Source organism: Cygnus olor, unplaced genomic scaffold, assembly GCF_009769625.2.
Source record: "Cygnus olor isolate bCygOlo1 unplaced genomic scaffold, bCygOlo1.pri.v2 scaffold_138_ctg1, whole genome shotgun sequence".
NCBI lineage: Eukaryota > Metazoa > Chordata > Aves > Anseriformes > Anatidae > Cygnus > Cygnus olor.
Window position 1 is genome coordinate 43,046 of NW_024429104.1, and position 13,148 is coordinate 56,193.

General features: G+C 71.8%; 3 protein-coding genes across 3 annotated transcripts; all 3 read right to left on the minus strand.

The window, feature by feature from the left end:
- Positions 1-649: 649 nt before the first annotated feature.
- On the minus strand, positions 650-2,087 carry ELOF1 (elongation factor 1 homolog). The gene is made up of 4 exons (XM_040543629.1): positions 1,976-2,087; positions 1,238-1,355; positions 1,079-1,149; positions 650-979 (listed from the first exon to the last, which is right to left on the minus strand). The coding sequence occupies exons 2-4, from the start codon at positions 1,351-1,353 to the stop codon at positions 915-917; spliced, it is 252 nt and encodes an 83-aa protein (XP_040399563.1). The 5' UTR covers positions 1,354-1,355; positions 1,976-2,087; the 3' UTR covers positions 650-914.
- Positions 2,088-2,314: 227 nt separating this feature from the next.
- ACP5 (acid phosphatase 5, tartrate resistant) lies at positions 2,315-5,673 on the minus strand. The gene is given in 6 exon segments (XM_040543628.1): positions 2,315-2,901; positions 3,447-3,798; positions 4,389-4,396; positions 4,398-4,517; positions 4,890-5,135; positions 5,556-5,673. Coding segments are annotated over 5 exon segments (963 nt in total). The 5' UTR covers positions 5,556-5,673; the 3' UTR covers positions 2,315-2,664.
- Positions 5,674-8,830: 3,157 nt separating this feature from the next.
- LOC121063254 (nuclear factor 1 X-type-like) lies at positions 8,831-12,429 on the minus strand. Its single transcript, XM_040543621.1, has 4 exons — positions 12,300-12,429; positions 11,657-11,823; positions 10,320-10,443; positions 8,831-8,916 (listed from the first exon to the last, which is right to left on the minus strand). Exons 1-4 carry the CDS (start codon positions 12,346-12,348, stop codon positions 8,831-8,833), a joined length of 426 nt encoding a protein of 141 aa, XP_040399555.1. The 5' UTR covers positions 12,349-12,429.
- Positions 12,430-13,148: the final 719 nt, after the last annotated feature.

Here is a 13,148-nt window from a genome sequence, read left to right on the forward strand (position 1 = left end):
GGGGGCTCTCGGAGCGGGGACCCCCCCTTTGGGGGGGCTCGGAGGATGGGGAGCCCCTCGTTTGGGGGGGCTCGGAGCGGGGGCCCCCCCGCCGTCGCCCCACACCTGTGAAGCCACGGAGGCACAATAAACGGCACACGCAACGCAGGCGGCTCTGCTGGGGGGGGGCAGGGGTTTGGGGGGGCGCGGGGGTTTGGGGGGGCACTGAGGGACCGGGGGGGGACAGGGGGACACTGAGGGACCACGGTGGGGCAGCGTGACATCAAAGGGACAGTGAGATGGGGGGGCGCAGGGGGACACTGAGGGACAGGGGGGACACTGAGGGTACGGGGGGGGACAGGGGGAGCAGGGGGGGACACTGAGGGATGGGGGGCACGGGGGGGGCAGCACGACATCAAGGGGCTGGCAAGAGGGGGGGGTCACCGGGGGACGGGGGAACAAGGGGTTGGGGGGGACACTGAGGATGGGGGGGCACAAGGGGATGGGGGGGAGCACGGGGGGGGGACACTGAGGGACCGGGGGGGCAGCGTGACATCACAGGGCCGGTGAGATGGGGGGGAGACACCAACGCGCAGAGCAGGGATGGGGATGGGGACCCCCCCCCAACAGCGCCCGTCCCCCCCCCGCAGCGACAAAGCACCCCAGGCAGTGCTGTGGCCCCACGCGGGCGTTTATTCGCAACCCCCCCTGCCCTCCCTCCCCCGCGGCCCCCCGGGGCCAGCACCCAGCCCGAGCCGGGGGGGCCATTCCCTGCCGGGGGAGTCCCGAGCTGCTGCCCCCCCCAGCCAGGGTCCAAAAAGTAAAAAACTGAAAGAAAATAGAAAAAAAAAGAAGAAAGAAAAAAAAAAAGGGCCAGGAGGGGGGGGCAAGGATGTGCCCCCCCCCCCCCAAAAAAATCGGGGGGGGCCCCGGTGCTACTGGTTGGCGGCTTCGCAGGCGTCGATCCAGTCGCTGTAGACGTCCACGGGCTCCGACAGGTCTGGGGGGGGGGGGTTAAGGTTTTAACGGGGGGGGGACGACCAGGGGGGGGTCAGGGGTTCGGGGGGGGGCGCAGGGGGGGTTGAGGGGCGGAGGATACAGGTGATGGGGGTCTGGAACTCCTCCAGGCACACGGTGCACGAGATGACGCCTGTGTTGCGGGCACGGTCCCTGCAAAACCGGGGGGGGGGGGGGGGTCTCAGTGGGGTGGGGGTGAAGTTGTGCCCCCCCCCCCCCCCCCCCAACGGCCCCCCCTCACATCTTGACGTCGCAGGACTTCTCGTGGTTGCAGAAGGGGCAGGTGAACTGCGTCTCCAGCGTCCCCGTCACCTTCTTCTTGGGGGGGGGCTTCCGCTTCGACTTGCGGCGGCCCATGGCTGGGGGGGGCACGGGGGGGGGGGAAACGGGGACGGGGGGGTGAGGGCGGGGACTTGGAGGGGGAGGGGAAGGGGGGGGGAATAGCTCTGGTCTGGGGGTCCCAGGGGAGGGGGGCACCGGGGGGGGGGGCATCAGGGGGAAGGGGGGCCGGGGGGGGGGGGAGGCACCCCAGGAATGGGGGGGGGCACCCGGGGGAAGGGGGGTACCTGGGAGAGGGGGGCACCGGGGGGGGGGGGGGGCGGCATGGGATAGGGAGGGGGGCACCCGGGGGGGGGGGAAGCCGGGGGAAGCGGGGGGCACCCGGGAAATGGGGGGGGGCACCGGGGGAGGGGGAGAGCTCTGGGAAGGGGGGGGCACTCGGGGGAGGGGGTACCCGGGGGGGGGCACCCAAGGGGGGGGGGCGCCAAGGGGAGGGGGGGCCGGGGGGTATCGGGGGGGGGCACCCGGAGCGAGGGGGGGCACCGCCGGGGCAGGCCCCGCTGCGGGTACGGGGCCGGGGGGGGCCGGGGGGGCCGGGGCCGCCCCGAGCGGCCGGGGCCGGGGCCGGGGCTTCGCTGCGGGATCCCCGGGGCCGCCCCCCCCCCGCCACGGCCCCCCCGGCCCCACCCCCGGCCCCACCCTGGCCGCGCCGCTCCGGCCGCGCTCCCCCCTGGATACCGGCACTTCCGCCGCGACGCCCGGAAGCCGCTGCCTAGCCCCGCCCCTCCCTTGTCGCCGCTTCCGCCCGGTTCCCGCCCCGACCCCGCGCCCATTGGGCGGCCGCGCTGACGGGCACGCGGCCCCAGCCAACCGGCGATGGGAGGGCGGAGCCAACGGGCCGGAGCTTAGCGCTGATTGGCGGGGACTCCCCGCGTCCCGCGGGTTTGAAGCCGAGCGGGGGCCCAGGTGCCCACGGGGGGAGCCCGCCCCCCCCCCCCCCCCCCCCCTCCCAAAAAGTCCCATTCGGGGCGAAACGAGGCCATTTTGGGGCCTTCGCAGGTCTTTATTTGAGGGGGGGGCGCAGCCGTTGCCCACAAGCACGGGACCCCACTGTGAAGGCTGGGGGGGGGGCGGGACCAAGGCCCCCCGGGGCCTCTGAGGGGGGTCCTCGATCGCCCCCCCCAAAAAAAAAGTTATGGGGGGGCCCCACCGTGATGGGGGGGTCCCAAAATTATGGGGGGGGTCACATCGCTATGGGGGGGGGTCCCACCATTGTGGGGGGGGTCCTACCGTGAAGGGGGGCGTCCCACTGATATGGGGGGGGTCCCACATCGTTATGGGGGGGGCCACCATTATGGGGGGGGGGGGTCCCAACCGTGATGGGGGGGCTCAGAGGTCCCTGGGGGGCAGCGCCACACGGTAGAGGACGCGGCCGGTGGCCTCGAGGAAGGTGACGGTGGCGGCGTGAGGCTCGAGGCGCAGGTGGGCGAAGCCCCCGGGGGACTCAGGGGCCCCGTAGAAGAAGCGCAGGGCGCCGGGGGGCACGGCCCCCCCGTGGCGCTGCGTGGGCTCCATGAAGTTCCCGGCCCCGCTCACCACGTAGCCCACGCCGTCCTCCTCCAGGAACTGGGGGGGGGCAAAAAAAAGAGGGGCGCAGATTACCATGAGGGGCCCCCAGATTAGAGGGGGGGGGGGTCGGATTAGAGGGGGTGGTCAGATTGCCACGACGGTCCCCCAAATTAGAGGGGGGGGTCAGATCACTACAAGGGTCCCCCAAATTAGGGGGAGGGAATCAGATTGGGGGGGGGTCGGATTAGAGGGGATGGTCAGATTGCCACAAAGGTCCCCCAAATTAGAGGGGGGGGTCAGATGACCACGAGGGTCCCCCAGATTAGAGGGGGGGGTCAGATTAGAGGGAGGAGGGATTAGATTACCATGAGGGTCCCCCGAATTAAAGGGAGGGGTGTCAGATGACCATGAGGTCCCCCCAAATTAAAGAGGGGGGGGGTGTCAGATGACCACGAGAGCCCCCCAGATGAGATTGGGGGGGTCAGATGACCACGAGGCCCCCCCAAATTAAGGGGGGGGGGCAGATTAGAGGGGAGGAGTCATATGACCACGAGGCCCCCCCCCAAACCAAAGCGGGGGGGGCCGGGGGGGGCCGTGCTGACCTGCAGGTTGTGGTCGTGCCCGCAGAGGTAGGCGGTGACGCGGTGGCGCCGCAGCAGCGGGCGCAGCAGGCGCAGCAGGCAGGCGGTGGGGCCGTGCTCGGCCACCGACCACACCGGGTAGTGGCCGGCCACCAGCACGAAGCGGTCGCGGGCGGCGGCGGCCAGGCGGGCCCGGAGCCAGGCCAACTGCGCCGCCGCCGCCGCCGCGTCCGCCGGGCCTCGCGGCGGGGCCCCGGGGCCGAAGTCGTCGGCGGCGCCGCAGAGCAGCACCGTGTCCAGCAGCAGCAGGCGCGCCGTGGCGTTGGTGCCCGGCACCCGCAGGCGAAGGCTGTAGTAGTAGTGGGGGAAGTGCCTGCGGGACACGGGGGAGGACGGGGGACACGTGGGGACACGTGGGGACGGCCTGGGGACACCCGGGGACACCTTGGGGATGGACTGGGCACGCCCTGGGGACGCTCTGGTGACACTTTGGGACACCCAGGGGCACTTGGGGACACCCAGGGACACCTCGAGGGACCTAGCAGACACTTTGGGGACACTTTGGGATACCTGGGCACAACCTGGGGGTACTTTGGGATACCTTGGGGACACTTGGGGACACCCTGGGATGCTTGGGGACACCTTGGGGACGCCCAGGGACACCCTGGGGACAATTTGGGACACCCGGGGCACTTGGGGACGCCCAGGGACACCTTGGGGATGGACTGGGGACACCCAGGGACACCTGGGGACACCCAGGGGACAATTTTGGATACCCAGGGACACTTTGGGATGCTTGGGGACATCCTGGGAACACTTGGGGACGCTTCAGGATACTCAGGGACAGTTGGGGACTCCTTGGGGATGTCCTGGGGACTTCCCAGTACCCGGAGCGGTGCTGCGGGATGTGGCAGGGACACGGGGACAGCCTGGGGACCCCTGGGGACCCCCGGGGGGCCGTACCAGCGGGGGGGAGCGGCGGCTGTAGGCCAGCTGCGCGGTGACGTTCCCGGCGTGGTCGTGGTTCCCGGCCAGCACGAACCAGGGCAGCGCCCGCAGCCCCGGCACCGCGAACACCCGCTCGAAGGTGTCCTGGGGGGGGCGGGGGGGCACGGCCGTGGGGGGGGGGGCACGGCCATGGGGGGGACACAGGGACACAGACACGGTGGGGAGCATGGCCATGGGGGGGAACTGGGGGGCACGGCCATTGGGGGGCGCACAGACATGGGGGGGGCAGGGCACCGGGACACACAGACAGGGGGGCGCAGACATGGGGGGGGCGCAGACATGGGGGGGGCGCAGACATGGGGGGGGCACCATCTCCACCCCACCCCAAGTTTCTTCCGCCCCTCCCCCCAGAACCCCCCCCCCCAGCCATTTGGGGCCACTTTGGGACCCCCCACCCCCCAGCAACCCGCCCCCCCCTTTACCCCCTTTATCCCCCCCCGTTGCCCCCCCCCGCACCTGGAAGCGGGGGTCCCACTCGTCGCGCACCCCCCGGTAGTAGAAGTTGTCCCCCAGGGCCAGCACGAAGTCGGCGCCGGGGGCCGCGGCCGCTCGCCCCATGGCCGCCGCCGTGGCCACCTCGCGGGGGGTGGCGAAGGGGGGGTCCGGGACCCCCCCCCAGTCACCCACGGCCAGGAACTGCAGCGCCCCCCCCCCCGCTGCCACCGCCGTCACCGTCACCGCCACCCACAACAGGGCCAGCATCTGCCGGAGGCACCCATGGGAGCGGGGGGGGCACCGGGACCCCCCCCCACGGCCATGGCCCCCCTCGTGGCCGTGCCCCCCTCCCCCATGGCCCCCCCCCATGGCTGTGACTCCCCCCCCATTACAGGACCCCCCCCCCATGGTTGTGTCCCCCCCCCATTGCTGTGACCCCTCCCCCATTCCCTGCCCCCCCCCGTGGCCGTGCCCCCCCCCCAAGGCTGTCACCCCCCCATGACTGTGTGCCTCCCCCGTTCCCTGCCCCCCCCATGGAGCAGGGGCCACTCACCCTCATGTCCCCCCCCATGGCCGTGCCCCCCCCCCCCTCACCCTCGTGTCCCCCACGTGTCCCCCCCCCATGGCCGTGTCCCCCCCCCGTTCCCTGCCCCCCCCATGGCCGTGCCCCCCCCCCCCCCCACTCACCGTCGCGTCCCCCTCGCGTCCCCCCCCCCCCGCGTGGCCCCGCCGGGCCTTTATGGGCCCGAAAGGGGAAGTGGGGGCTGCCCCCCCCCGGCCCCGCCGTCACCTGACGGCCACGGGGGGGGGCGGGCACTGGGAGGACTGGGAACACTGGGATGGGGGGGGGGGCGGGGGGGGCACCGCCCTTTGCCCTTCAGGGCATGGGGAGGGGGCGGGGGGGGGGGCAAGGGTGGGGGAGGGGGGGCTGGGGGGGGGGGAACCGCGGAGCCGGGTCCCCCCCCGTTATGGGACCACCCCCCCCATTATGGCCCCCCCCCGTTACGGGACCCCCCCATAATGACCCCCTCCCCATTATTGGACCCCCCCCCCATTACGTGACTCCCCCCCGTTATGGGAACCCCCCATTATGGGACCCCCTCTCATTATGCCCCCCCCCCACTATGCGCCCCCTTCCCATTATGCGCCCCCCCCCATTATTGGACCCCCCCAACATGTGCCCCCCCCCATTATGTGCCCCCCCCGCCCCGAGCCAGGCGCTGCGGGTACGACACTTTTTATTTCCTTTTTTTTGTCTTTTTGCCCCATTTCCGCGGATTTTTGCCTCCTTTTCGCTCTCCAGGGGGCGGGGAGGGGGGGGGCGGCGCCTTTTTTTGGGGGGGGGTCGTGGAGGGGGGGGTTCCTTTTTTTCCTGGTTCTTCCGGGGGGGGTTGGGGGGGGGCGGGGGGGGAAACGGGCCGAACCAACCCAAAAGGGAGATGACGTCATTTGCCACGTGCGGGGGGGGGGGGGGTGAGGGGGGGTGATTCGGGGGTCCCCAAATGTGCAACGCTGGTGTGGGGGAGCCCCCAAAAGCGACGCCCCCCCCCAAAATCACAGCCCCCCCCCAAAAAAAATCACAGCCCCCCCCCAAAATCACAGACCCCCCCGGGGGGGTCCCCAAAACTGGGGGGGTCCCAAAATTGGGGGGGTGTCCCCAAAACCGGAGGGGGCCCATTGCTGGTGGGGGGGGGTCCCCAAATGTCGGGGGCCCCATTGCTGGTGTGGGGGGGCCCCCAGTGGGGGTGACCCGAAATGGGGGGGCCCCAAAACTTGGGGGGGGAGGGGGGGCACTGCTGGTGGGCGTCCCGGTGGGGGGGGAAATTGGGGGGGAGGGGCCCAAAAACGCGGGGGGGGGGCGGGGGGGGGGAAAGGCACATGGGGGGGGGGCTAAGGCAAATGCAGTTTTGGTCCCTCGCTGTCCCCCAAAAGTCGGGGGGGGCCGGACCCCCCCCCCAAACTGCCCACTCCCCCCTTCCTCTTCCCTCCCCCCCCGCTACAGAAATCATCAGAAGTCCCAAAAATGAGCAAAATGCCCTCAAATTCCTGCCCCCCCCCTCCCCCGAGTGGGGATGAACCCAAAAAACGGTGGGGGGGGGGGGAATGCAGGGGGCAAACCCCAGAACTGGGGGTTTGACCCCAAAATGGGGGGGTTTGACCCCAAAATAGGTTTGACCTCAAAATAGGGGGTTTGACCCCAAAATGGGGGTGCTTTGACCCCCAAAATAGGAGGTTTGACCCCAAAATGGGGGGTTTGACCCCAAAATCAGGAGGTTTGACCCAAATTGGAGGGATTTGACCCCAAAATGGGAGGTTTGACCCAAAAATGGGGGGTTTGACCCCAAAGTAAGTTTGACCCAAAAATGGGGGGGCTGGAGCGGGGGGGGTTGACCCTAAAAGTGGGGGGGGGGCTCAAATGGGGGGGACTGAGCCGAAATGGGGGGGTTCATCCCCAAAACGGAGCGTGGGACCAAACGGGTGGGGGCACCCAAAAAAGGGGGGGGCACCCAACAAGGGGGGGGGCACCCATAAAGGGGGGGGGCCCAAACGGATGGGGGGGGGGGGATGGACCCAAACCGGGGGGGTTTGACCCCAAACCCGGTGGGGAGGGGGCGGGGGGGGGTTGGACCCCAAAACGTGGGAGTTTGACCCCAAAACGGGGGGGGGGGGGGTAATTGCACTTAATTAAAAAAATGAGGGGGGGGCAGGGTGGGGGGGGTGTTTTTGGGGAGAGGGGGGATTTTTGGGACCCCCCGGCCCCGCTCGCTGGCCTGCAGCGGGGGGGCCCCCCCGGCACACGCGTGTGCGGTGCGTGTGCGAGTGCTGGTGCCGGGGCACACGCGTGTGCGGGGGCGGGGGGGGCGCACCCATGACCTGGGGGGGGACGGGGGGGCAAAGGGGGGGCTCCTCCCCCCCCTTAATGTGGGGGGGGGGGGGGCAAAAGTCCCCCCAGGGGGGGGAAGGGGAGGCCCCGGGTTAACCCTGTCATTGCCGGGGGGGCACGGGGGGGGGGCAAGGGGGGTGTTTTTTGGAGGGGGGGGTCCGGGGGGGGCGCATCAGAGAGGCCGAAGCCTCATCCACGTCAGGGGCGGGGGCTGGGGCGGGGGCTGGGGCGGGGGGGCCCCCCCGGGGGTGGACGGCGGCAGCGGGTTTTGGGGGGGGGACCCGGACGGGGGGGTGGGGAGGGCTTTTTGGGGGGGTTGGGAGTAGCTTTTTTTTTTCTTTTTTGTCTTTTTTTGTCTTTTTTTTTCCTTCTTTTTTCTGTTTTTCTCCCGGTTTCTCCTCTTCCGGAGGCGCCGTCAGAGGAACCACGACTGGGGAGGGGGGGAGGGGGAAAGGGGGGGGTCAGCGCCCGCCCCCCCCCCCCGACCCTCCCGGGACTCCCCCGGAGCCCCTAGACCTCCCCCCCCCCCGGGGTCCTCCAGGGCCCGGCCCCGCCCTCCACGTGCCCGCTCTGGGCCCCGCCCACACCCCGCCCCCGCCCACACCCCCTGGCCCCGCCCACACCCCATTGGCCCCGCCCACACCAGCTTGACCCTGCCCACCCCCTCCCTAGGCCCACGCCCACCCCCTCCCGGGCCCCGCCCACCCACCTCTCTTGCCCCGTCCCACCCCCTTGGCCCCGCCCACTCCCTCCTGGGCCCCGCACACCCCCCTTGGCCCCGCCCAGCCCCCCGTCTTAGCCCCGGCCCCTCATTGGCCGCCTCGCCACCGCACCACCAGGGCCGGCCAATCAGGGCACGCCCCTGCCCGCCGCAGAGCCTGCCGCCTGCCAACCAATCAGCAGCCGGCTCCTCCCCCTCCTCCCCGCGCCCAGCCAATCAGAGCCGCGGGGCAGCCAGCCAATCGGGCGTCGTGCCACGGCGCTGGGGGGGCCAATGGGGAGCCTGCGTGGCGGGCGCGAACCCCCGGGCGGTTGCCACGGCAACGCCCCGCCCCCCATTGTTCCCCCCATTGTGACGTCACGTCTCGTTGCCCCGGGCAACCAGACGGGGCGGGGCGGGGGGTGGGGGCAGGTTCCCCTCCCCCACAGTGCCTCCAAGTTTGGCTGGGGGGGGGGTAATTAACGTCGGGGGGGGTAATTAATGCCTGGGGGGGCGTGGGGGAGCTGGGGGGGGGACAGCGGGATGGGGGGGGGTTGGGGGGGTTCTGGGGGGGTCCTGGTGTCAGGGGGGAGGTCTGGGGGGGGGGGTCAGGTGTCGGGGGGGGCCCGGGGGGGTCCCAGTACCTGCTGCTGGGGCAGGGTCAGAAAGTTGCCGTCGCGGGGTCCGAGGCCGACAAAGCGGGGGGCAGCGGCGGCGCCTGACGCTGCGAATGCTGCGGGGGCGGCAGGGTCAGGGGGGGGTCGGGGCGGGGGGGGGCCGGGACCCCCCCTCCCTCCTCCCCCCGCCAGCACTTACCTTGCGAGCCCCCCCCCCACCCCCCCATTCAGAAATACGGGGGGCAAAAACGGGGTGGGGAGCAAAAATGGAGAAGGGAAAAATAAAATAAAAAAGACTACAAATTAAAAAAGACCCCAAACCAACAGAATTCTCCCCCAAAAAAGTGGCGATGGTGGGAATGAGGCGCTGGCGGGGACGTGCCTGGGGGGGTGGGGAGGGGGGACAGTGACGACGATGAGGATGCGGAGGAGGTGATGATGCACGGGCAGCCGGGCCGGCCTGGGCCACCCTGTCACCTCGTGTCACCCCCGGCCCCCCCAGTGCCCCCCCCCCAGCCCGGGGTCACCTCGGTGCCACCCGTGTCACCGGTGCCGCCCTGCCGCCTGCCTGCGCCAGCGCCGCCTCACCCCGGGGCCACCGCTGCCGCTCGTGTCACCGGCACCCGGACGTCCCTGCCCGGCACCTGCGCCCCGCTGCGCCCCACTGCACCCCGGGAACGCGCCCCCATAGCCGCACCCCCGGCCCCACACCCCCGGCCCCATACCCGCACCCCCATCCAGCCCCATATCTGCACCCCCAGCCCCACACCCCCGGCCCTATACCCGCACCCCCGGCCCCACAACCCCAGCCCAACACCCCCACTCCCACCCCATATCCGCACCCCAGCCCCATTCCCACACCCCCAGCCCCACAGCCGCACCCCATAGCCACACCCCCTGCGCCCCATTCCCACACCCCCTGTGCCCCATTCCCGCACCCCCCCAGCAGCATCAGCCCCCCCCCACCCCAACAACACCCCCCGCACCCCAGCCTGGTGCCCTCTTCACCCCACCCCCCCCGCACCCCATAACTGCACGCCCCCCCACGTCCCGTCCTCGCCCCTCACTCACCCTGTGACTCACCCCCCCCGTGACCCCCCCGATAGCTGCGCCCCCTTCACCCTACACCCCCCCGCTGCCCCCCACTGCCTCCCCCCCCGCCCCCCCATGGCCCAGGTCCCGGCTGCGGGTGCAGTGGGGTGCAGTGGGGTGCAGTGGGGCGCAGTGGGGGCGCCGGGGCCGGGACTTACGGGGTGCCGCGGGCGCTCCGCCCTGGGGGGCGCTGGGGGCTTTGGGCTCCGGCGGGGGCAGGGGCAGGGGCCGGGCCAGGGGGGCCCCCGCAGCCCCCCCGGTCCGACCCTGCGCCCCGCACGGCTGCAACGAGAAGACGGTGACGGGCACCCGGCACCCGGGGGGGGGGCGGCGGCGGGAGGCAGGGCGGCACCGGGGGGCACGGGGCGGCAGCGGGGGTGGGGGGGGGCACCCATGGCATGGGGGGGAGGGGCACCTTTGGGGGGGGGGGGTCCTGGGGCGGGGGCATCTCGGTCACCCCCATCCTGTCCCCTCCGCTGCAGGCAGTGCAGCTGCACAGCCTCATTTGCATACAGGCTCGGCCTCATTTGCATACAGGCTCCGCCCTCAGGGCAGTCCTGGCATGGAGACCCTGCCCATGTGGCCCCACCTGTCCACTGGCTCCGCCTCTGGCTCCTTATTTGCATACAGGCTCCACCCACAGGGCGGTGCTAAGAAGCCCTACCCACATGGCCCCATCTGTCCACTGGCTCCGCCCCTGCTACCTCATTTGCATACAGGCCCCACCCCCAGGGCAGTGCTGGTGTGGAGGCCCTACCCATGTGCCCCTCCTCTCTACCTGCTGGCTCCGCCTCCTCCACCTCATTTGCATAGAGGCACCGCCTCCCCACACTTGTCCTGCACAGACCCCACCCCTAAATCTCATTTGCATACAAGCCCCACCTCAACCCCCAACCCCACACCGAACGCACATCACCTTGCGGTAACAGGGAGGGGCTGATTTGCATACAGGCCGCACCCACACCCCAGGCCCCGCCCACCTCGAGGCCCTGCCCATACCCTCATGGCGGCTGGAGGGTCCAATTTGCATACAGGCCACGCCCCTCGGTTGCCATGGCAACCAGCCCTGCCCCACCCCCAGACTCCACCCACCCCAGGCCCCGCCCACACCTAAGGCTCATATCCAGGCCACGCCCATGCAAGGCCCTGCCCACTCACCTGGCCCCACCCATACTCCTAAGCCACACCCACTCCCCAGGCTCCACCCACCCCCAGGTCCCATCCGCGCACACCTTGACAGGGAGGGACCAATTTGCATACAGGCCACGCCCCTTGGTGGCCGTGGCGACCAGCCCTGGCCCCGCCCCCAGGACCCACCCACTCCAAAGGCCCAGCCCACCCCAAGTCCCCACCCACTCCGAGGCCCCGCCCACAGCCGCGCCCCGCCCACCCGAGGCCCCGCCCAGCCCGAGGCCCCGCCCACCCCAGACCCCGCCCACTCGCCGAGGCCCCGCCCACGCCCCCACACCCCGCCCACCCCCGGCCCCGCCCCCACCTGGGGGCCCTGCGCGGCGCCGTCGGCGCAGACGAACTGCACGAAGTCCTTGAGCGAGTCCTGGCCGTGGTGGTAGCGGATGGTGGGGTGCGCGAAGTACGGCCCCGACTGCGGCAGCAGCGACCCCGACGGGAAGTGCAGCGCCGAGGCCGTGGCCCGCGGGCTGCCTGCACCGAGCCTCAGCGCCGGGCCGGGGGGGGCCGCAAGGAGGGGGGGGTCCCGGCGCGCGGGGCTCCCGCCCTCCAGCCCCCTCCCCTTTAAAAGCCCCCCCTAAAAACCCTCCCTTTAACCCCCACCCCCCCTTAACCCCCTCCCTTTAGCCCCCCCCCTTTAACCCCCCTTTAGCCCCCCCCCCTTTAGCCCCCTCCCCTTCAGCCCCGCCCCATTTACCCCCTTTACCCCCCCCCAACCCCCATCCCCTCCCCCCCTCAACCCCCCCCAACCCCCAACCCCTCCCCACCCCAACCCCCCCCACCCAGGGGTAGAAGGGGGGGAGGAGGACGCAGGCAGCAGGGTCCCAAGGGGGGGGTTCCAAGGAAGAGTCCCAAGGGGGGGGGGGGGGTCCCAAGGAGGGGTCCCGGGGGGGGGCGTCCCGGGGGGAGTCCCAGGGGGCGGGGTCCCGGGGGGGGTCCCGGGGGCTCACCGGGGCGGACGCCGGCCAGGACGGGCAGCGGGTGGTGGCCGAAGGCCATGCGGGGGCTGGTGCCGTGCCCGAGAGCGCGCTGCAGAAATCCAGCTTCCCCGACTTCTTCAGCGCCGCCGGGGCCTGGGGGGGCGCGGGGAGGGGGTGAGGGGGGCCCCCCCCCCCACTGGGATCCCCCAGCAGAAATCCCCCAGAGCACCCCTGCACCCCTCCGGGACACCCCTGCCAAAAACTACCCTCCCCCCTGCACCCCTCCGTGCCGCCCCCCCACACCCCTCCATGCCCCCCCCCCCCCGCACAGATTCCCCCCCCCCCAAGCCCCCTCCTCCTTCTCCCACAGCCCCCCCCAAGCCCCTCTTCCCCACCCCCCCCCAAGCCCCCCTTCCCCACCCAGGTGCCCCCATCCCTCCCCCCAGAGCCCCCCCATCCATCTGCCCCCCCACACCCCCTCATCCCCCCCCAGATCCCCCCCCAAACCATGCCCCCGCCCAGCACAGCCCCCCCCAAACCTCCTCCTCCCGCAGGTCCCCCCCAGACCCCCGTAACCCTCCAGCCCCCCATTCCTCCCCCCAACCCCCCCCCTTTTTATCTGCCCCCCCCCCCCCCCCCCCCCCCGCCGAACGCCACCCACCGGTGTCCACGTCCCCCCCCCACGGCCCCTGGCTGCTCCCGGGGGCTGGCGACCGGCCCGGCCCCGGGTAGAAGACGTCGTCCCGGGCCCCTCCAGGTCCCCCTCGTCCAGCGCCTTGGGGCGTTTGGGGCCGCTGCGGGGACACCGCTGTCACCCCCGACCCCCCAGACCCCTCCCCAGAAAAAATAATAAAATCCACCCTCCCCCCCCCCCCCCCC

Bases quoted from the DNA above. Each gene is read 5' to 3' on its own strand.
- LOC121063254 (XM_040543621.1), bottom strand. From the start codon at position 12,348: ATGGCCTTCGGCCACCACCCGCTGCCCGTCCTGGCCGGCGTCCGCCCC. The intron at 11,824-12,299 runs GTGAGCCCCCGG...GGCTCGGTGCAG, and splicing joins CCTGGCCGGCGTCCGCCCCG to GCAGCCCGCGGGCCACGGCC. The intron at 8,917-10,319 runs GTAAGTCCCGGC...CCCCCCCCCCAG, and splicing joins CGGAGCGCCCGCGGCACCCC to CCAAACTTGGAGGCACTGTG.
- ELOF1 (XM_040543629.1), bottom strand. From the start codon at position 1,353: ATGGGCCGCCGCAAGTCGAAGCGGAAGCCCCCCCCCAAGAAGAAGGTG. The intron at 1,150-1,237 runs GTGAGGGGGGGC...CCGGTTTTGCAG, and splicing joins AAGTCCTGCGACGTCAAGAT to GGACCGTGCCCGCAACACAG. The intron at 980-1,078 runs GTATCCTCCGCC...CCCCCCCCCCAG, and splicing joins GTTCCAGACCCCCATCACCT to ACCTGTCGGAGCCCGTGGAC.